Genomic DNA, 18,681 nt, shown 5'->3' on the forward strand with positions numbered 1-18,681 from the left:
AATGATCTCAGTCTGCAAGGGGGGTCATTGGCACTGTGGGTGCATGGGGATGAGGGTCTGATACACGCACGATAACCCCCCTTGGGAAGCAGTGGATTCTTCACAATCCCTTATTATTCCCATGCCCCTCTCTGGAACACTCCCTGGTGCCAGATCCCTTTGCATGGGTTTTCCCTTCCCAGTCCCTGTCATGCACTGGCAGGGAGCACACATGAGGGAGCACTCCAGAGTCAACGAACCTCTGCCTGCAACAGCCCTCAGGAACAAGAGGATGTCACTGCTCTGAGAGCACAACCTCCCCTGGCCGCCTCCCTGCTCGGCACAGACACAGGGACACTGCAGACGTGGTGCTGGAGAAGGACTTTATTTGGTGGTCAATACCCAGTGAGCATCTCCTTGGGCTCAGCAGTGCTGGTGGCGGAGCAGGGACCCTTCCATCCCACGGGGGATGCTCAGTGGTACTTGCGGGCCAGGGCGTGAGCCACGACACCCACCAGCTTCTGCCAGGCGAACTGGCAGGCAGGGGTGAAGTCCTTGGCGAAGTGGGAAGCCAGGACAATGATGAGGATGTCCCCGAGGAGCTGGAGGAAAAGAGGAAAGCAGAAGGGTTAATGCTGCGGACCACGGCACAGGGACCATAGTTGGGGGTGCCGTGGTGGACCCACAACCCCTTGGAGAAGGGTCCTGCTGCACACAGCTCCACAACCTCACCCTGTGCTGCTGTGTCTTTAGCTCTAAACGGCTCCTTCCTTTCTGCAAGCTCTGCTCCCCTGGTCTTCCTGCAGCAGGAGACTCCCCCCAGGTCCCTCTCCTCCCCACACAGCACCACGCAACCCACAGGCTGCGCTTCCTTCCTCCTGACTCCTCCCCCCGAGGCTGGATTCCCCTCTGGAAGAGACCCTCACATTCTGCACATCCCTCTTCTTCCTTCTCCGCATTATCAGAGGGAGCCTGGCGCTGCAGGGCTGGGTATGGGGGCTGGTTATGGGGCTGCAGGGCTGGGTATGGGGTCTGGTTATGGGGCTGCAGGGCTGGTTATTGGGTCTGGCTATGGGGCTGCAGGGCTGGGTATGGGTCACTCTGTGTTCCCTGGGACTGCTAGAACAAAACCCTCAGCTTTTCCGTAGAAAACTCTTGGGTTTTTGGAAAGTTTCTGTTGATTCTATAATTCTAAAATTATATTTGCTTCATTCTTTAAGAAGTGAAAAGAAAACCAAAAAGGAAACTTTAAAACTGTTCGCCCCCATTCTGGGGATTTTAAAGCAATTTGGCCTGGAGACCCACCCGGCAAAATGATGTTTTTTTCTCTTTCTCTTTAGATGTAAATGAAGAAAATGATCTGGTTTTACATCAGAGTGTTGGAGGGAGGGTCCTATCCCCACAGGCAGCACGCGCTGGACAAGGCAGGAATCTGCCCTGTGGATCTCAAGCTGCGCATCTCACTGCAGGACCCACAATTTCCTCTAGTGCTTCGCTTCCCTCTGCCCCCTCCAGCCAAGCTGCGCCTTCCCCTCCGTGTCTTGTATCCCCAGCCAGATCTCCTTCAGGTCTCCCAAGACCTCCTTCTCCCCATGGCTGTGCTGGGGCTAAAAATGGGACTTTGGTGTGTGAAAGTCACCAAAACTGTTAAAACCAGCCCCAAACAAGCTGTCACCTCACACGAGTACCACCAGCCAAAGAGAGCATCCCCTGACAGTGCTGCAAGGGGCACCCCCCCCCATTCCAGAGCAAAACCTGCCTCTCCCCACAAGCCATTGGAAGGGGCTGGGGCTGCAAACATGGCTCACCCTGAAGTTCTCGGGGTCCACGTGCAGCTTGTCGCAGTGCAGCTCCGACAGCTTGGAGTAGGTTGCCTTGATGTTGTCCAGGTTCTTGACAGCCTCCCCGAAGGAGGTGAGCACCTTCTTGCCGTGGGCACGCACCTTGGGGTTGCCGATGATGGCCGTGGGGCTGGACAGGTTCCCGAAGGAAGAGAAGAACCTCTGTGTCCAGGGGTAGACGATCAGCAGCCTGCGGGGACACAAGGCACGGGCACGTTAATGCTCCCGAATGGAAGCGCTGCAGCTCCTCTGTCCACGGTGCAGACCCCAGGGGCTGGACCTACCTGGCCAGGGCCTCGGCTCCGCATTCCTCCACGTTGACCTTGCCCCAGAGGCTGGCAATGAGCTGCTTCTCCTCGGCTGACCAGTGCACCATGGTGTCGGCGGAGGCTGCGGCGGCGGCAGGAGGAGGACACGGACCCGTGGCTGCGCTGCAGACCCCACGCAGGCTTTTATCCCCTGGGGCAGCTCCTCCCCGCGGGGCCATTGGCTGGGGCGCGCTGGGGGTCCCCGCAGGGGGCAGCAGAAGGGGGTGGTCAGGGTGTGGTGCATGGAGAAGGGGCCTCTGGTTATCCTGACCGCAAGAGCTTTATCCCTGCCCTTCTGTGCAGGCATCCCCCCACCAGCGTGGGCCCCTCTGCAGGGAAAGGGCTGCACAAACCACTGCAGGGCAGCTCCGTCAGGGCTCAACATGGGGCTCGGTGGGTGTGAGCCTGGATTTGCCTCAGCCTCCACCAGCAAAATCATAGAATCAATGAACTGGGTTGGGAAGAAGCTTCAGGAGCATCCGGTCCAACCACTCCCAGCCCTGCCAAGGCCACCACTGCCCCATGGCACTGAGGCCTCGTCTCTACGGGGTGTGAACCCTTGCAGGGACGGTGCCTGCAGCCCTGCCCTGGGCAGCCTGTTCCAATGCCTGAGCACCCTCTGGGGCAGGAATTGTTCCTCAGCTCCATCTAAACCTGCCCTGGTGCAGCTTGAGGCCGGTTCCTCTTGTCCCATCCCTTGTTCACATTGCCCTTCTCTGGACATAATGGATGCTCCTGCCAAAATGCAGCCCCTGGCAGAGCAAACCCTGCAGGTCCCAGCACTGCAGGAAAGCCCCAGTTTCCTTCCTGTATTGGGACCTGTGGGTAATGCTGGAGTTGTTCAAAGGATGCCCAGGCTTTGCCGCTGAAATCTGCATTAACTCTGCATTAATGTCCTCCCCCTATAACTGGACCTGCTTGGTTTACTTGTCCTTTCTGGAGCAGGCAGAAGCTCACCCAAATATTCTCCCTCAGATGTGATAGGACCAGCCAGGGGCTGTTCTGCTGGGCAGGGAGCAACTATCAGACAGGATCACCCTTTCCAATCCGCTGTAGTGGAAGGTGTCCCTGCCCGTGGCAGGGGTTTGGAACTGGAAGGAGCTTTAAGGTCCCTTCCAACAGAAATCATTCCATGATTCCATGATTTTTTGCATAAAAAAACCCAGGAAACACTGTCCTTGCTGGAAGCAGAGGGGCTTTGATCCTGATCCCAAAGCACCTGGAGCAATCTACTGTATTCCTGTTGTTCTTCATGGGATTTGGGTTGGGCTAAGTAAGAGGTGCTGGATCTTGTTGGATGGGGTATTTAGGTGGCCAGGCTGCAGCAGAGCTCAAGGGCTGGCCAAGCTCCTCTCCAGACATCAGGGCTTGCTTTCCTCCATGGGCCACCTCCTGCCAAGTGTCTTCTTGGCCTTCTACTGAAAACACAGGAACGAGGAGGAAAATCAGTCAAAAGAAGAATTTAAAGAGACAATATCTCCTTCCCCATGTAGCTGGGGACATTTTCCCGTGGAATAGGGATGAATTGTCTCTATCAGAGTTGCCTACATCTGCCTTTCCTGCAGCAAATCCAGTGCCTGCAGGCTGCTGAGCTGGAGCACGATGATAAATCACATCGAGCACCTTGCTGGGGAGAGAACATGCAGCAAAAATATCACTGAGACAAACTAGGAGCAGGGAAAGCAGCGCAGGGAGAGCACATCTCACAGGACCTGTTTGCTGGGAGACAGGGACCGAGGTGTCATCCCCTCGCTGGGGATGGGGACGGGAATGATGCCGTGGGCAGCACCAGTGGCACTGTGTCCATCCTGCCATGCTGCTGGTGCTGGGGATGGAAACACTCACCCATGCTCCTGGGAAGGGGGATCCTGGTGGGAACATGGACAGCAGGGAGAGCACAGCCCTCCCTGCACTGACCTGTGGGGTCTCACCTGAGAGGTCTGCTCAGCTCATTTCTAGCCCAGTCACTTTGCTTGCAGGAGGAGACCCGTTTGTTCACATAATTCAGTCTGAGGTCTGCCAACAGTCATTTCGTATGAAAGTCCGGGAAAATCTGCCAGAAAACCCAAGAAAAATCATCCAGGAACCTGGCTTTTCTGAGCCTGGACACCTGCCCCTTGTGCCTGCCCAGACCCCCTGCAGGGAGAAAGTACTTTGAGACTGACTTACTACAAATCATCTTCTCCCCTTCCCAGTGTCCGCCTTGACACTAGAAGCCAAATCATAGAATCAGCTCATTTTATTAGACTGGATGACCTCTGCAGGTCCCTTCCAACCCCAACTATTCTATGATTCTGTTCCTTTGAGCAAGAGAAGGGATATTTATGGTCACTTTTAATACCCTCCAGAGGGTCAGGGGCAGAGGGTGGGATGCTCACAGGTGTGGATGAAGCAGGAGCAGGACACAGTTTAAAGAGGGTGTTGGAGATGCTGGGACATGGAGCTGTGCCACCTTTGTTCCCTTTAGAAATCCAGCACGTCCCTTCAGCAGCACTTTCACTGCATCACGCTGGGTTCAGACAGTGCTGCCCATGCCAAGAACGAGCTCTACCCTGGAGACTCCTGCTCTGCAGGCACCGAGCATCCACAGTGCGATGCGCAGAGCATCGGCTGATACCCACCTCCAGGAGTGATTGCCAGCTGGCAGGGCTGGGCCCCATGGCTGCAGCATGGGAGGCACGGGTTGAAGGTGAATAAACAGAGTCTGGCTGTGTCTTGATAGCAAAATGCTTATCTCCAGCCTGGCCCCACCCAGCGGCTGCTTGGCCACCATGAGTCAGCTCTTTTCGTGCAGGCTTTGTGCCAGGAGCGGGGTTAAAGCGGTTGATTAAAGTCTCCACTTTATTTACTCCCTAGAAAATACGAATCCTCCAATTTGCCTACAATAAACACGCAGGTTTCACACCAAAACAGGTCTTTAAAGCGGACTTCCCAGTGCCTGAACACAGGGGTAGCAGGGCTGCACCTCCCCAACGCTCTGTAAGTGTCATTTCCAAAGGCAGATGCCACAGAGCCCCCAAAAACCCCACACACAGAGCAAAGGGAGGTGGTGTTTTCCAGGAGCAAAACATGCTCCCTGCTCACGCGGGCATCCGGACCCCCGGATCGCCATGGCCCCCCAAGCCCTCATGGCTCCCAAGGACACTCAGACTCAGCAGAGACTTCACAGATGAGCTTTATTTGGCTGTAAGAAGCTGTTGGCTCCGCAGCAGCAAGTCAGTGGGTGCTGAGGGTGCTGCCAGGGCTTCAGTGCTGCTCTTTAGTGGTACTTGCGGGCCAGAGCGTGGGCCACAGCGCGGACCAGCTTCTGCCAGGCAGCCTGGCAGTCGGGAGTGAAATCCTTCCCAAAGTGGCCGGCCAGGACGATGATGAGGATGTCACCCAGGAGCTGGGGGAACAACAGCACCCTGGGGTTAGCAGCACCCCACACATCCCCATGGCAAACACTCGCATCAGCCCCAGGGAAACCTCTGGGCATTTCATAGGGTTGAAAGTCTCCCTGGAGTCCTCAAGATGGACGTTAGGCTTGTTCCCTGCTCTTACTCTAGAGATCTGGGTTCTGCCACTGCTGTGGGGAGAGGGAGCAAAACTTCTCCAGGAATTTTGTGGATTAAACTGTAATTTCTCCCTTCTGGCTCTGTCCGGGAGTTCCTTTGGAGCAGAACTCACAGCTCCCGTTCCCTTTGGCTTTCGGCATCTAGCCGCCACCTCTCACTCCTCGCTCACGTCTCCTTTCTCCTCTGTGCCAAGCTTCACTCCTGCTCCTTCACTTTCCCTTGGCCAAAACCTCTTCCTGTCCAACAACTGCTTTCACTTTACTCCCCCCTCCTTTTCCGCACTGAAACCACCTCCTCGCCCCCTTCCTGTCTTCATCCTGGCTTGCACACACCAATGGCCTCTCCGTTACCCAGCACCTCCCAGCCCCTTTGATGCCTTCTCACCAAGCTGCAGGTTGGTCCCTTCCCTCTCTGTCCCTCTCCTGCAGCTCCCCCTTGCTCCAGCCACCAGCCCCTCTTCCTCCTGCACTGGCACATCCCGGGTACACCCCTCCTGTGGTGCTGGGACACGAGCTGTGGCGGGAGCTGGGCTCACCCTGAAGTTCTCGGGGTCCACGTGCAGCTTGTCGCAGTGCAGCTCGGACAGCTGGGCGAAGGTGTTCTTGATGTTGTCCAGGTTCTTGACGGCCTCCCCGAAGGAGGTGAGCACCTTCTTGCCATGGTTGCGCACATTGGGGTTGCCAAGGACGGCAGAGGCGCTGGACAGGTTCCCAAAGGAGGTGAAGAACCTCTGTGTCCAGGGGTAGACGATCAGCAGCCTGCGGGGACACAAGGCACGGGCACGTTAATGCTCCCGAATGGAAGCGCTGCAGCTCCTCTGTCCACGGTGCAGACCCCAGGGGCTGGACCTACCTGGCCAGGGCCTCGGCTCCGCATTCGGCCACATTGACCTTGCCCCAGAGGCCGGTGATGAGCTGCTTCTCTTCGGCTGACCAGTGCACCATGGTGTCGGCGGAGGATAGCGTGTGGCTGCCACGGGTACGGAGGAGGTCTGGGCTCTTGCTCCCGAGGGGTCGCACGCTGGCGACCGGCGCTGCCCGGCCACGCTTTTATACTGTGCGCCCGGCTCCTCCTCCTGCCCCCGCACCCCCCCACTGCCTGCGCCCGGGGGGGCCTCGCAGCCCTGGCACCCCGAGGGAGGGGACACGGTGTCAGGGTGGGGCCCCGGGGCACGGTGCCCAGACCCACATGGGCCCTTCCCTGCCCGTCCTTTGATTTCCAGCTCCCAATGGAGGGACATGAGAGGGTGCTCAGGCATTGGAACAGGCTGCACCAGGGCAGGTTTAGATGGAGCTGAGGAACAATTCCTGCCCCAAAGGGTGCTCAGGCATTGGAACAGGCTGCCCAGGGCAGGGCTGCAGGCACCGTCCCTGCAAGGGTTCACACCCCATGGAGACGAGGCCTCAGTGCCATGGGGCAGTGGTGGCCTTCGGGCAATGGTTGCACTGGGAGATCGTGAAGGGCTTTTCCAATGCAGTTCGTTCTACGAGCTTTCTCCACCCAAAGCCCCAGCACGGCAAAGCTGGTGCCTCCTGATGGTGCAGACCACAGTGGCTGTGTGGCTGCAAAGCCAAGGACTTGGGCTTGGGGCTGTTGGGTCCTCCCTCTGAACGCACCAGAGTGTGAGGGGTTGCTCCACGTCCTCTTTCAGGATGTGTCAGGCTTTGGGTTCTCCCTGTTCTTTCCTATCAGCTATTTAACAGTTTGATGACTTAATTCTTCCCTGTGAGGGTGCTGAGGCGCTGGCCCAGGGTGCCCAGAGAAGCTGTGGCTGCCCCATCCCTGGCAGTGTTCAAGGCCAGGTTGGACACAGGGGCTTGGAGCAAGCTGCTCCAGTGGAAGGGGTCCCTGCCCGTGGCAGGGGTTGGGAATGGAGGAGCTTCAAGGTCCCGTTAGCACAAACTCTTCCATGATTCCATGATTCTATGACCCTGGCTCAAGCCTGGGGGTGCCCCAGTTCCCAACCCTCACACTCAACCGCGCTGTGTTTACTACAGACCTGCTCCGGAGTCTCTGCCTCCTCCCTGATAAGGGGCGGGAGGAATTCACCACCCAGAAACCTCAAACACTTCCTGAGCTGCTCTCGGTGCCTTGGGCATGCTGCAGCCCGAGAGGGGGCAGAGGCTGGGGAGGGCCATGGGGCTCTGCGTGGCACAGGGACTGCTCGGGGAATATCACTTTGCTCAGCCAAAGTCCACTGTAGGGGCCAGTGAGAGCAGATGCTCTGTCCCTTCTGGACACGAAATTAACTTTCTTGGCACGTTTTTTACCATAATGCATGGCTGTGTCTCTTACATTCTGCCTTTAATAATCATAGAATCACAAAATCCCTGACTGGTTTGGGTGGAAGGGAGCTTTAAGCTCCTCCATTCCCAACCCCCTCCTTTCTCTTCTCCAGGCTGCCCCAGCCCAGCTCTCTCAGCCTGGATCCAGAGCAGAGCTGCTCCAGCCCTCACAGCAGCTCCGGGGCCCTCCATGATGATGGACAACAACTCTGAAGCTCTTTGCTAGAGCAGACAAGAAAGGAGGCTTTTGCATTTGAAGCTTGGAGCCTAGATTTGAGGTGATCGTTCAAGCCTTGGATCCCAGTGAGCTTCTGGTCCTTTTAGCTGGGGTGGCTGATGTCCAACGAGAGCTGTTCAGGATGTGTCCCAGGAGTGCAGGGCACCATTAAGGGTCTGAAAACACATTCAAGGAGGAGATTACAAACTCTTTGAACATCACAGTGTGTCTTTTTGGGTCTGCACCCCGTGTTCAGCCCCCAACCTCCAGTTACCTCTGCAATATTGGATACCTGGACTGGGGAGGAGCCACACAGGCAGCTCAACCTGCACATGGGCTGTGAACACAAGTGCATGGGGATGTGGTGATGCTTCCCCACTCAAAGACAGAGGGGGGAAAGGGCCTCTTTTCCCCTTGGACAGCATCCAAAGTCACTATCTTTCCTTTTGCAGCCCCAATCAATGGCTCCATGAGCTGAGATTAGCACAGGCCATTACTGGTGTTTAAAAATCCCTGGGCAGACTCCAGCTCCGTTTCCTCCATTGTTCAGGGAAGCCGCAGGGAAAGCCTCTGACCGACACCATGGTGCACTGGTCAGCCGAGGAGAAGCAGCTCATTGCCAGCCTCTGGGGCAAGGTCAATGTGGAGGAATGCGGAGCCGAGGCCCTGGCCAGGTAGGTCCAGCCCCTGGGGTCTGCACCGTGGACAGAGGAGCTGCAGCGCTTCCATTCGGGAGCATTAACGTGCCCGTGCCTTGTGTCCCCGCAGGCTGCTGATTGTCTACCCCTGGACACAGAGGTTCTTTGACAACTTTGGGAACCTGTCCGGTGCCACCACCGTTCTCAGCAACCCCAAGGTGCGTGCCCATGGCAAGAAGGTGCTCACCTCCTTCGGAGAGGCCGTCAAGAACCCAGACAGCATCAAGAAATGCTTTGCTCAACTGAGCAAACTCCGCTGTGACAAACTGCACGTGGAGACCAAGAACTTCAGGGTGAGCTGAGCATGGGTCACGGAGGAGGTTCCTCTTCTCCGGAGAGGGATTTAGGGGTCTCTGAGGTGTCTGACAGTCACTGAGACCTACAGGGAACCCCCGGAGCCCTGCTGAGGGCACGGTGCTGGATGGGAAGGGGCAGTGAATAGGTGTATGTGGTGAGAACAGAGAGGAGTTATGGGGCTGGGATCTGTGAGAGGAGAGATCTGGGATGGGAATGAAATGCACAGTCAAATACGTGCTGGTAGGCAGCAAAGTTGGCTTGGAGAAGCCAGAGACCAGAAGGGAAGAAACCAGGCAGGGTCTGGAGGGAAGATTTGAGCTTGGCTGTGGTGGAGCGGTTCAATTAGGGCAGAAAATGAACACAGGCACTTGAGCAGGAGGGAACCTGATTGAGAGAGCAAAGGTGGGTTAGGATTTGAAAACAAGAGGTAAGTTGAAGCAGAGGGAAGACTGCACAGCAGGCAAAGGGAGGCGTTTGGGGAGGAGGATCTAGCACATCCAGGCATCCTGGTGAGTGCCGGAGGTGCACCCATGCAAGGAGCATGGGGCTGTGATAGATCTGTTCCTTTGGGATGAATTCCCCAATAACCAATGTCCGTCCACACACGAATGGTGGAGGGACGGTGGGGAGGGAGGGGGGACCCGCAGGCTGATGGCTTCTCCTCCCTCCATTGCCAGCTCCTGGGTGACATCCTCATCATCGTCCTGGCCTTGCGCTTCGGGCAGGGCTTCACGCCCGCCTGCCAGGCTGCCTGGCAGAAGATGGTCCGAGTGGTGGCCCGCGCACTGGCCACAAGTACCACTGAGCCTCTGCTGCCCCGGGCTCCCAGCCCCTGGGGGAACAAGCTCTGGTTCTGCTGGTCTGCCACTGCCAAACAAACACCTACTGCCATGAGGAGGTGTCACCTGTCTGTGGGAATGGGGTGGGAAGCACCCGGCGGTGTTGGGGAATGGGATGCTCACACACAGGGGGCAATAAGAAACATGGTCTTGTCTATGAATTCATTCAACTGCTACTTGCTTAAGGTGGAGAATTCAGGCAAACATCCAAGACAAAACTGAAATAAACATGTTACAAAACACGAATAGAAATACTGAGACATCAGGTAACATGGCTGGGTTTGATGTTCAAGTCTTAGATGGATTAAGTGGAACAAAACCTTGTACAAAACCGTGCAGTGGGAGATGTGGCCAATCACTTGTCACCTCCTTCAGGGAAGGAAAAATGCTTTTTTGTTGTTGTTTTTTTGTCTAAATCATCATCATTCTCAGACTAAGTGGGACTTTGGACAAGGGCCTGTAGGGACAGGCCAAGGGGAATGGCTTTAACCTGCCCGAGGGGAGACTGAGATGAGCTCTTAGGCAGAAGCTGTTCCCTGTGAGGGTGCTGAGGCACTGGCCCAGGGTGCCCAGAGAAGCTGTGGCTGCCCCATCCCTGGCAGTGCTCAAGGCCAGGTTGGACACAGGGGCTTGGAGCAAGCTGCTCCAGTGGAAGGGGTCCCTGCCCGTGGCAGGGGTTGGAGCTGGAGGAGCTTTAAGCTCCCTTCAACCCAAACCATTCCATGGCTCCACAATCACTGTCCCTGCTGTTCCGAGCCTAAGCTCTCCTGTTTCCCAGGAGTTCATTTTATTTTGGAGCCTGGCTGCCCCATTACTGTATCGGGCTGATTGACTGTCCCCCAGTCTAATAACTGGGTGACACAACTGGGCATAGCTGTGAGCCTGACTAAATCACACCTGGGCTGTGCACCAAGTGAATGTCCGAACCAAGTAGGAACCATGTTTGTATTTTCAGACTCCTGGCAGAAACATGCAGTAACCCTTGCCTGCATGGCATGGGGTGAGTGCTTTTGCTCTATCAGTCACCAGCACTGACACGCTCCTGAGAGCTGACACTGCTTGCACTGCAAAAGAGTTCTCGTACCCCAAAAGAAATAAGCTTTGCTCTTGCAAAGCAGCACTTTGCTGGTTGAGCTGTCATGACCACATTGCTTGTTCACATTAAGTGACTCAGCCTTGCAGGGCTGGTCTCTTACCTCATGCAGGATGGAGCCTGTTCTCTTGCCTTCTTGGCAACTGTCGTTACAAATCTGAGGAGCACTATGCTGTCTCTTATCTGCCTGCTCCAGATAACACTGAGTTAGTCCAGCAGATCAGTACCATCCCTGCAGTTACCATAGCTTCAAAAGTGTGACTTTTTTCTGCCTTCCTGTCTGACAGGGCACCTCAGTCCAAGGTGTTTCTCACTAACAGAGAGGCTGTCAAAGAATCAAAGCATTCTTACCAATGTAATTGTGAAAACCCTGATGCACTGAAAGATGCGCTTTACGTCATGCAAGGAGGCTGTGGCAAAGCCAGGGACAAGCTCTGCCGCCGTCTGTAACGGGTGACCTGGCCTGAAGCTGGATTCTCTCACTACAGCTCTAGTCCTGCCCTGTGTCCGTTCATGCACGTACTCCATCAGTTAACACAGACCTGAGAACTGAGGAGGCTGCAGTGTCAGTAACTGCTCCATGGACACAGCGTCCATACGCTCTTAGCAGAGGTGGTGGCATCCACTCTGCGCTACCTCAGCACCATCGCGGGAGGGCAGTTTCAAATGCCCATCCCAGGCGGGAGGTGCTAAACCAAGAGAAGCATCCAGAGGTGAACAGCTCCTGGGGCTTGCTGAGCTTCTCCTCATCTCTCCCTCCTCCTCCAGCCCTGTTCCCACCAGTCCATGCGGCTCCTCCTCACTCACTGCTGTGGCAGCAGCATCTCCAGAGCTGCCGGTGCCACTGACAGGGAACATCCTCCCATCCTGGCAAGTGATTCCTCCTAAGTGCTTTTCACAGCATCTCCAGCAATTACATTAGTGCCAGAGGGCAGCCATCAGCTGGGAGAAAGGGGAAAATGAGATTAAATTCCCTATGAAAGACTTCCTGGGGCTCTTCAGCTGTCACATTAGTCACCACAAAGACATTCTGAGGTGAGCAGCCCGCTGGGCAGGCCCAGGGGCTGTTCACAGCACACAGGCAGTGGTCCATAGCGCTCTCAGAGGCACCAGCTCACAGCCAGATAAGGCCCCAGAGGTGCCTCAGGAATGTCAGTGTGTTCCCAGCCAGGACACCAGGAGGATTCACAGCCCTGTGTGCTGGGGACAGCAGAGACACTTGCCAAAAGCAAAGGTTTGAGAGCCCGGACAGCCCTGACAGCCCACATATCCCGGACAGCCCATATAGCCCATACAGTGCGGGCATCCCGGACATCCCCTGTGCTCCGGCTGCAGCTTCTCCAGGATCCACCTCACCCATTTTAGAGGAAAAAAGCTCATTTTAGCACATTTTAAACAGTGCTCGATGTACCGGGAGCAGGGACTGGGCCATCAGCGTGAGGATGCTCTGAGTTGCCAGCACAGCCCTGTCTGCTGAGGGGGCTGTTTGGTGGCACAGGGAAGGAGGGGAAATGTTCATCACAACGTGACAGGTGGAGGCAGTTTCTGTTGCTGTCTCTCCATTCACAGTCGAAGGCAGATCCTTCCCCTGGTGCACCCACAGCAACACTTGGCAGCACCCTTATCCCAGAAGGAAAGCTGTCTGCCTGGGATGGGTGTCACTGTGCTCAGGACTCCTCCCTGGAGCATCCTGCCAGCAAGCTGAGCCCATTGGTGTGAGTGGAAGATGCCCATAGTCACTCTTCACCTCATGGCCCCACACCGATCCATGTCCACTTCAATGGATGGGGACATTCCTTCTTACAGGAATCCCATCAATGGTAAAAGCCAACTCTCGCGACACAAGCAGAGTTTGTTGGTCACTCTGATTGCAGCAGTCCCGCGCCAAGCTTCACCACAGCCCTTATCAGCAGGAGCGGTGGCAGCTGTGCCCAGCCTCCACCGCCTGGACCCAGGCCAGACCCTTCTCCCCTCCAGAACACGCAATCTCCTGTGTCTTGAGCAGCACGTCTCGAGGTGCCTGGTTGCCACTTCATGTCATAGAATGAGTCATGGAGCCATGGAATGGTTTGGGTTGAAGGGACCTTAAAGTTCCTCCAGCTCCAACCCCTGCCCCGGGCAGGGACCCCTTCCACTGGAGCAGCTTGCTCCAAGCCCCTGTGTCCAACCTGGCCTTGAACACTGCCAGGGATGGGGCAGCCACAGCTTCTCTGGGTACCCTGGGCCAGCGCCTCAGCACCCTCACAGGGAAGAGCTTCTGCCTAAGAGCTCATCTCAGTCTCCCCTCGGGCAGGTTCAAGCCATTCCCCTTGGCCTGTCCCTACAGGCCCTTGTCCCAAGCCCCTCTCCAGGTTTCCTGCAGCCCCTTTAGGCACTGGAGCTGCTCTCAGGTCTCCCCTTCAGGAGCTTTCTCTTCTCCAGGCTGACCCAGCCCAGCTCTCTCAGAAGATTTATTCCTGAATCACGCAGAACAAGGTTTCCCCAGTCCAAGCACCACGCGTTTGCCCTTGCTGCTCTTTCAGCTATTCCTGATAAAGCGCTGCTGGAAGTGATGTGCAGAATCCTCCCATTGCAGTGCAAAACATTCTCCCATTAAGCCAATCTGGGTAAAGCAATAACCTCTGCTCAGGCCTGTTTACAAGCTGCCCTCACCCCTCCCTTGGATCATACACACTTCAGATGCCTTGTTCTGACCAAAATGCACACAATTCATGGCAGGAGCATTCTCATTGCTGATCCAGGAAGTGCTTTTGCTCAGCACTTGCAGAACACACCAGCACAGGAACAGGAAGGGCTGGATTTCTGCCCTATCTGCACTGGCTTCAGTGATTCTCCATGTATTTATCTCCTTGCACATACCACAGGTTGGGAGGCTCCGGGCCAGAGGGGCCCTTGCTTGCCCTGCAGCTGGTCCTCTGCACCCTCCTGGGTGATTTCAGCAAGCTCAGAGGCACTGCATGGGCTGGGATGTGCTCATCACTGTTTCAGAGGCCAGTATCCCCCAAGGTCCCACGGGAGCTCTGTATGTGATGGGCACCCCAGCATCATTCCGTGCGTGATGGTTCAGTCCATCTTCCCCCTTTCCCTCCCTCCCTCCCCACAGGAAGCCTGAGAGACACCGGAACACAGGAAGAATTGCAGAAAATGTGGGGTTTTATTGACTCTCACAGCCCCATTGCCCTGCGGGGGGTTTAATGGTACTTGTAGGCCAGAGCATGGGCAACCACACCGACCAGCTTCTGCCAAGTGGCCTGGCAGGCAGGGGTGAAGTCCTTGGTGAAGTGTGCGGCCAGCACGATGATGAGGATGTCTCCCAGGAGCTGGAGAGAAGGAAGGGAAATGGGTCAGTGCAGTGCCGAGCACCCCTTCCCCTGCCAGGACCTCATCACTGGTGAGTCCTGGAGGCTGCGACCCATTGTCAGTGTAGGAAAACAGTCCTGTGCTAACAATAGCCAGCAGCAGCCTCCTCCTCTGCCTCTTCCCACACCTTTTATCCAGCTCTAGACATTATTCCCAGACACTTTCTGTCTCTTTCCTGCTGTGAAGCCCCAGAGCTATGTGGGCTTGGGCAATGTGGGGTCTGCTTCCTACATCCCGAAGTCAGGCTTGAGCAGAGACTGAGCCAGAAGCTGTCAGCCCCATTCAGCCCTCTCCATCCCACCAGCCGGACCCCCCCCTCCTCTCCCACAGTGACTTCTCCCCCCTGCACCCTCATCTCTTTCACTTCATTTCCCTCCCGCTCCCTTCCCTCATGGGCTGACCTTGTCCCCACACTCAGACAAGTCCCTTCTGTTTCTGACACCAATCTGCATCTCTTCCCATCAGTTCCAGCCCCTGCCCATCCCACACTTGCTTTTCTCTCCTCTGCCCTGTCTGCCAGCCTTGGAAAAATGGGGATAAGTGGTCCCAATCCTTGGGGCCAGGAGGAGTCAGGGAGAGGATGCCTCAGGGGACTTCCCTCCATGCTCCCCATCTTCATCCCACTTGACCTCCTGGCATCCTTCTGCTCTTCTCAAGCAATGTGTGCAGGAGCCCCCAGGCTTTCAAAGCATCACCCCATGTCTGTCCCATATCACATGCCCACCCTTCACCTGTCCCCCAGTTCCCATCCAGGCCAGGCTCTTTGGTAACCAAAACACACGCTACTGATGCCTGTTTGAAACCCTCCAGGCACTGATGCTCTCGGGATGGAGGAAGATCAAGCCCTGAGCTCGGCTCACCCTGAAGTTCTCAGGGTCCACGTGCAGCTTCTCGCAGTGCAGCTCGGACAGCTTGGAGTAGGTCGCCTTCAGGTTTTCCAGGTTCTTGACAGCCTCTCCGAAGGAGGTGAGCACCTTCTTGCCGTGGGCACGCACCTTGGGGTTGCCGATGATGGCCGTGGGGCTGGACAGGTTCCCAAAGTTGTCAAAGAACCTCTGTGTCCAGGGGTAGACGATCAGCAGCCTGCGGGGACACAAGGCACGGGCACGTTAATGCTCCCGAATGGAAGCGCTGCAGCTCCTCTGTCCACGGTGCAGACCCCAGGGGCTGGACCTACCTGGCCAGGGCCTCGGCTCCGCATTCCTCCACGTTGACCTTGCCCCAGAGGCTGGCAATGAGCTGCTTCTCCTCGGCTGACCAGTGCACCATGGTGTCGGCGGAGGCTGCGGCGGCGGCAGGAGGAGGACACGGACCCGTGGCTGCGCTGCAGACCCCACGCAGGCTTTTATCCCCTGGGGCAGCTCCTCCCCGCGGGGCCATTGGCTGGGGCGCGCTGGGGGTCCCCGCAGGGGGTCGGTCCCTCCATGGGGGTCGGTCCGTGCGAGGTGTGGTCTGCAGGGACAGCCCCGGCACTGGATCACCGGGCTCAGGACACGGCTCCCTCTTATCTCCTGCCCTGCCCTGCTGACCACAGGCAGGAACAGGCACCCCACGGCCTGCAACAGGCACTGACCCATGGCCGGGAGCTGCTGTGAGGGCTGGAGCCAGGCTGAGAGAGCTGGGCTGGGGCAGCCTGGAGAAGAGAAGGCTCCTGAAGGGGAGACCTGAGAGCAGCTCCAGTGCCTAAAGGGGCTGCAGGAAACCTGGAGAGGGGCTTGGGACAAGGGCCTGTAGGGACAGGGCAAGGGGAATGGCTTTAAGGAAGATTTTATCTTGTTGCATTCCTGGGGCAGGAGGACATGGACCAGGGATCACCCCCCTGACCTGAGGGGGATCCTGCCCTGAGCATTTCATGGCACTCGGGTGATCAGCCGCCCTTGTTGGTGCCTCAGTTTCCCTACAGGAGCTCTGCCTGTGGACCAGCACAGGGGAGCCCTCTGATCCCTCAGAGCCTTTCCCTGGGACAGGGAGCAGGGCGCTGGGCTTGGGAACAGGACAGGTTTCAGAAGCAGTTGGCACATTTCACACCCCCCGAGTCTGGAAACAGGGCAAGAGGGGAGGGTGAAGAGGGGCTGGAAATTAGGACATGGGCAGGACATCTACAAGGGCCTGTAGGGACAGGGCAAGGGGAATGGCTTGAACCTGCCCGAGGGGAGACTGAGATGAGCTCTTAGGCAGAAGCTGTTCCCTGTGAGGGTGCTGAGGCGCTGGCCCAGGGTGCCCAGAGAAGCTGTGGCTGCCCCATCCCTGGCAGTGTTCAAGGCCAGGTTGGACACAGGGGCTTGGAGCAAGCTGCTCCAGTGGAAGGGGTCCCTGCCCGTGGCAGGGGTTGGAGCTGGAGGAGCTTTAAGGTCCCTCCAACCCAAACCATTCCATGGTTCTATGTGCAAGGTTACATGCACTTTACAGCAGCCTCACACCAGCAGCACTCAACCATTGAGTCTCTGCAGGGTTTACAGCCTCTCTAAACCTGAGGGACATTTCTGCAATGGGAGGGATGACCGGGTTTATGAACTGAAGCCTCCACAGACCCTTCTGCACTGGAGCACACTCTTGGGGACGCTGAGCTCTGCTGCTGGGGCTGCAGCTCTGGGCACACAGAGAATCCATTTCCCTAAGCAGGCTCCTTCCATCGGGCAGAAGCCTGGAAAACATTAGCCTGTTGGTCCAGCCTGAGCCCTGTGTGGAGACCCACGGGTACGCAGCCATGGTTGGTGTTAAGGGAACAGAGATCATGTCCTCATGCTCCAGTGCTGAGGAATCCCTCTGGGATGCTGGGGCTGGGGCTGTGACTGGGGCCAGGCTCCTCTGCTCTGCTCTGCTAATGTGTGTACAGTGTGCACAAGGCAGAGACTTCACTGGCCTTTCCCTGCTTGGAAGTTAAATGCCTTGCACCAGGAATACAGGACATGTTACAACCCACCATAGAATGCAAGCTTGGAAGGGACCTCCAGGAACATCTGATCCCATGAAGAAACCTCAAACCAGATCAGCAACATCCATTCCACCAGCTCAAGGTCTGACCAAAGGCTTTAGTTTGTTTCCCATTGACATACAGGGGTGTTTTTCAGGCTTCAGGTGAAGCTGTGCTCCCATGCTGAGGAACACAACGCCAGGATGCACAGGCTGTAGGGCATCCTTAGAAGAGCATGGACGCTGCATCTGTCTGGAGGCAGTTTAGGAGGTTCCACTCAACCTCCTCCAGTTACAGACCAATACTGGTGCATTGATCCCACTGGGGACACACTGAGCAGTGGCATGAGCCCATCGCTGTGGCCCAATTGGGGCAGCTCAGGTCTGTGGTCATGTCCCAGCTCACTGCCACAGGCTGCTGCCATCATCCATGTGGGGGTGAATTTCTGAGCCCAAGGCAGTGCCCAGAGGCCCTTCCCCAGGCAGCGGCCACTCTGATAACAGCCCTGAGCCAGGCTGCTCCCTGCAGATAATGGCACCAGCGCCCGCTCAGCCCCTCACCTCCAGAGACAGAGACCCCATCACCCACCTTCAGCCCCCCTGAGCAAGCAGACTCTGCCCGTTTCAGTAATGCAGGGCTCAGAGAGTGAAATCAAACACGTGCAATGCTCAATCCATTGCTGACATTCCCGTCATGCCCATGGCATGGAGCACAGTGCTGACCAAAGCAGCTGTGCGCTCAGCTGGGGGGACAATGCCCTGCCATGGCCCTTCCAGCTATTCCTGCTCATCCTGCAGCCTGAATTCCACTGCTTGCATTGAAAACGAAACCCAGGCTACATCTAGGTCTATTATTAGGGGTGGGTTCGCCTCATCTGCAGTCAGGGTCTCTTTTTCAGCTCCGCAAAGCTGAACTCTAAAAGAGAACAGATAAATGATGCTTTTTTTCTGCATTTGAACCATCAGCATGGGAATGCTCAGGGAGGGGTGGAAGGAAGCTGGATGTGAGGCTGGAACAAGCAGGACAATGTCCAACAGAGGCGTGGAGGAAAATACCAACCACAGCATTAAAATCAAACCCGAATGTGGTTAATGAATGCTGTTTCCTGCAGAAAACCAGGCAGAGACGTGGCTCGGAGTGAGCATCCTCATGCCCTGGTTCCATGCTTCGTCCCACTCAGGGTCTGGTGTTGCAGGGAGCAGGACCACAGGATGGGTAATGATGGTCACAGGGAGCTGAGGGCAAGGGGAGGGCAGAGGACACAGGAGGCTGAGGCTGTTTTCATCAAGCCAA

General features: G+C 56.5%; 4 protein-coding genes across 9 annotated transcripts; 1 reads left to right on the plus strand and 3 right to left on the minus strand.

Annotated features, from left to right (window-relative positions):
• Positions 1 to 345: 345 nt before the first annotated feature.
• Positions 346 to 5,149, minus strand: LOC308218349 (hemoglobin subunit epsilon). Of its 6 annotated transcripts, none has more exons than XR_013956365.1 (5): positions 4,507 to 5,149; positions 2,105 to 4,181; positions 1,788 to 2,010; positions 1,285 to 1,586; positions 346 to 581 (listed from the first exon to the last, which is right to left on the minus strand). XR_013956365.1 is itself a non-coding variant. In XM_080612338.1 (5 exons), the coding sequence occupies exons 3-5, from the start codon at positions 2,305 to 2,307 to the stop codon at positions 453 to 455; spliced, it is 555 nt and encodes a 184-aa protein (XP_080468464.1). In that variant the 5' UTR covers positions 2,308 to 3,543; positions 4,060 to 4,181; positions 4,750 to 5,149; the 3' UTR covers positions 346 to 452. The 6 variants fall into 6 exon arrangements, 5 of the variants coding, with proteins under 5 accessions (XP_080468464.1, XP_080468463.1, XP_080468462.1 ...); XM_080612338.1 differs by lacking the exon at positions 1,285 to 1,586 and having other exon boundaries at positions 2,105 to 3,543; positions 4,060 to 4,181; positions 4,750 to 5,149; XM_080612337.1 differs by lacking the exon at positions 1,285 to 1,586 and having other exon boundaries at positions 2,105 to 3,546; positions 4,060 to 4,181; positions 4,750 to 5,149.
• A 136-nt stretch (positions 5,150 to 5,285) lies between these two features.
• On the minus strand, positions 5,286 to 6,723 carry LOC308218350 (hemoglobin subunit beta). The gene is made up of 3 exons (XM_080612339.1): positions 6,538 to 6,723; positions 6,221 to 6,443; positions 5,286 to 5,516 (listed from the first exon to the last, which is right to left on the minus strand). Exons 1-3 carry the CDS (start codon positions 6,627 to 6,629, stop codon positions 5,388 to 5,390), a joined length of 444 nt encoding a protein of 147 aa, XP_080468465.1. The 5' UTR covers positions 6,630 to 6,723; the 3' UTR covers positions 5,286 to 5,387.
• Positions 6,724 to 6,828: 105 nt separating this feature from the next.
• LOC308218351 (hemoglobin subunit beta-like) lies at positions 6,829 to 10,129 on the plus strand. Its single transcript, XM_080612340.1, is given in 5 exon segments — positions 6,829 to 6,966; positions 7,039 to 8,861; positions 8,956 to 9,178; positions 9,860 to 9,968; positions 9,971 to 10,129. Coding segments are annotated over 4 exon segments (441 nt in total). The 5' UTR covers positions 6,829 to 6,966; positions 7,039 to 8,769; the 3' UTR covers positions 9,988 to 10,129.
• A 4,112-nt stretch (positions 10,130 to 14,241) lies between these two features.
• On the minus strand, positions 14,242 to 16,327 carry LOC308219467 (hemoglobin subunit rho). Its single transcript, XM_080614471.1, has 3 exons — positions 15,652 to 16,327; positions 15,335 to 15,557; positions 14,242 to 14,434 (listed from the first exon to the last, which is right to left on the minus strand). The coding sequence occupies exons 1-3, from the start codon at positions 15,852 to 15,854 to the stop codon at positions 14,306 to 14,308; spliced, it is 555 nt and encodes a 184-aa protein (XP_080470597.1). The 5' UTR covers positions 15,855 to 16,327; the 3' UTR covers positions 14,242 to 14,305.
• Positions 16,328 to 18,681: the final 2,354 nt, after the last annotated feature.

The sequence above is a fragment of the Psittacula echo genome, assembly GCF_963264785.1.
Source record: "Psittacula echo genome assembly, chromosome: 3".
Taxonomy (NCBI): domain Eukaryota; kingdom Metazoa; phylum Chordata; class Aves; order Psittaciformes; family Psittacidae; genus Psittacula; species Psittacula echo.

Coding starts and splice junctions, on each gene's coding strand:
- LOC308218349 (XM_080612338.1), bottom strand. CDS start 2,307: ATGGCCCCGCGGGGAGGAGCTGCCCCAGGGGATAAAAGCCTGCGTGGG. Junction 2,011..2,104: donor GGAGCCGAGGCCCTGGCCAG/GTAGGTCCAGCC, acceptor GTGTCCCCGCAG/GCTGCTGATCGTCTACCCCT. Junction 582..1,787: donor TGGACCCCGAGAACTTCAGG/GTGAGCCATGTT, acceptor CTTTTCCTCCAG/CTCCTCGGGGACATCCTCAT.
- LOC308218350 (XM_080612339.1), bottom strand. CDS start 6,629: ATGGTGCACTGGTCAGCCGAAGAGAAGCAGCTCATCACCGGCCTCTGG. Junction 6,444..6,537: donor GGAGCCGAGGCCCTGGCCAG/GTAGGTCCAGCC, acceptor GTGTCCCCGCAG/GCTGCTGATCGTCTACCCCT. Junction 5,517..6,220: donor TGGACCCCGAGAACTTCAGG/GTGAGCCCAGCT, acceptor TTGTTCCCCCAG/CTCCTGGGTGACATCCTCAT.
- LOC308219467 (XM_080614471.1), bottom strand. CDS start 15,854: ATGGCCCCGCGGGGAGGAGCTGCCCCAGGGGATAAAAGCCTGCGTGGG. Junction 15,558..15,651: donor GGAGCCGAGGCCCTGGCCAG/GTAGGTCCAGCC, acceptor GTGTCCCCGCAG/GCTGCTGATCGTCTACCCCT. Junction 14,435..15,334: donor TGGACCCTGAGAACTTCAGG/GTGAGCCGAGCT, acceptor CCTTCTCTCCAG/CTCCTGGGAGACATCCTCAT.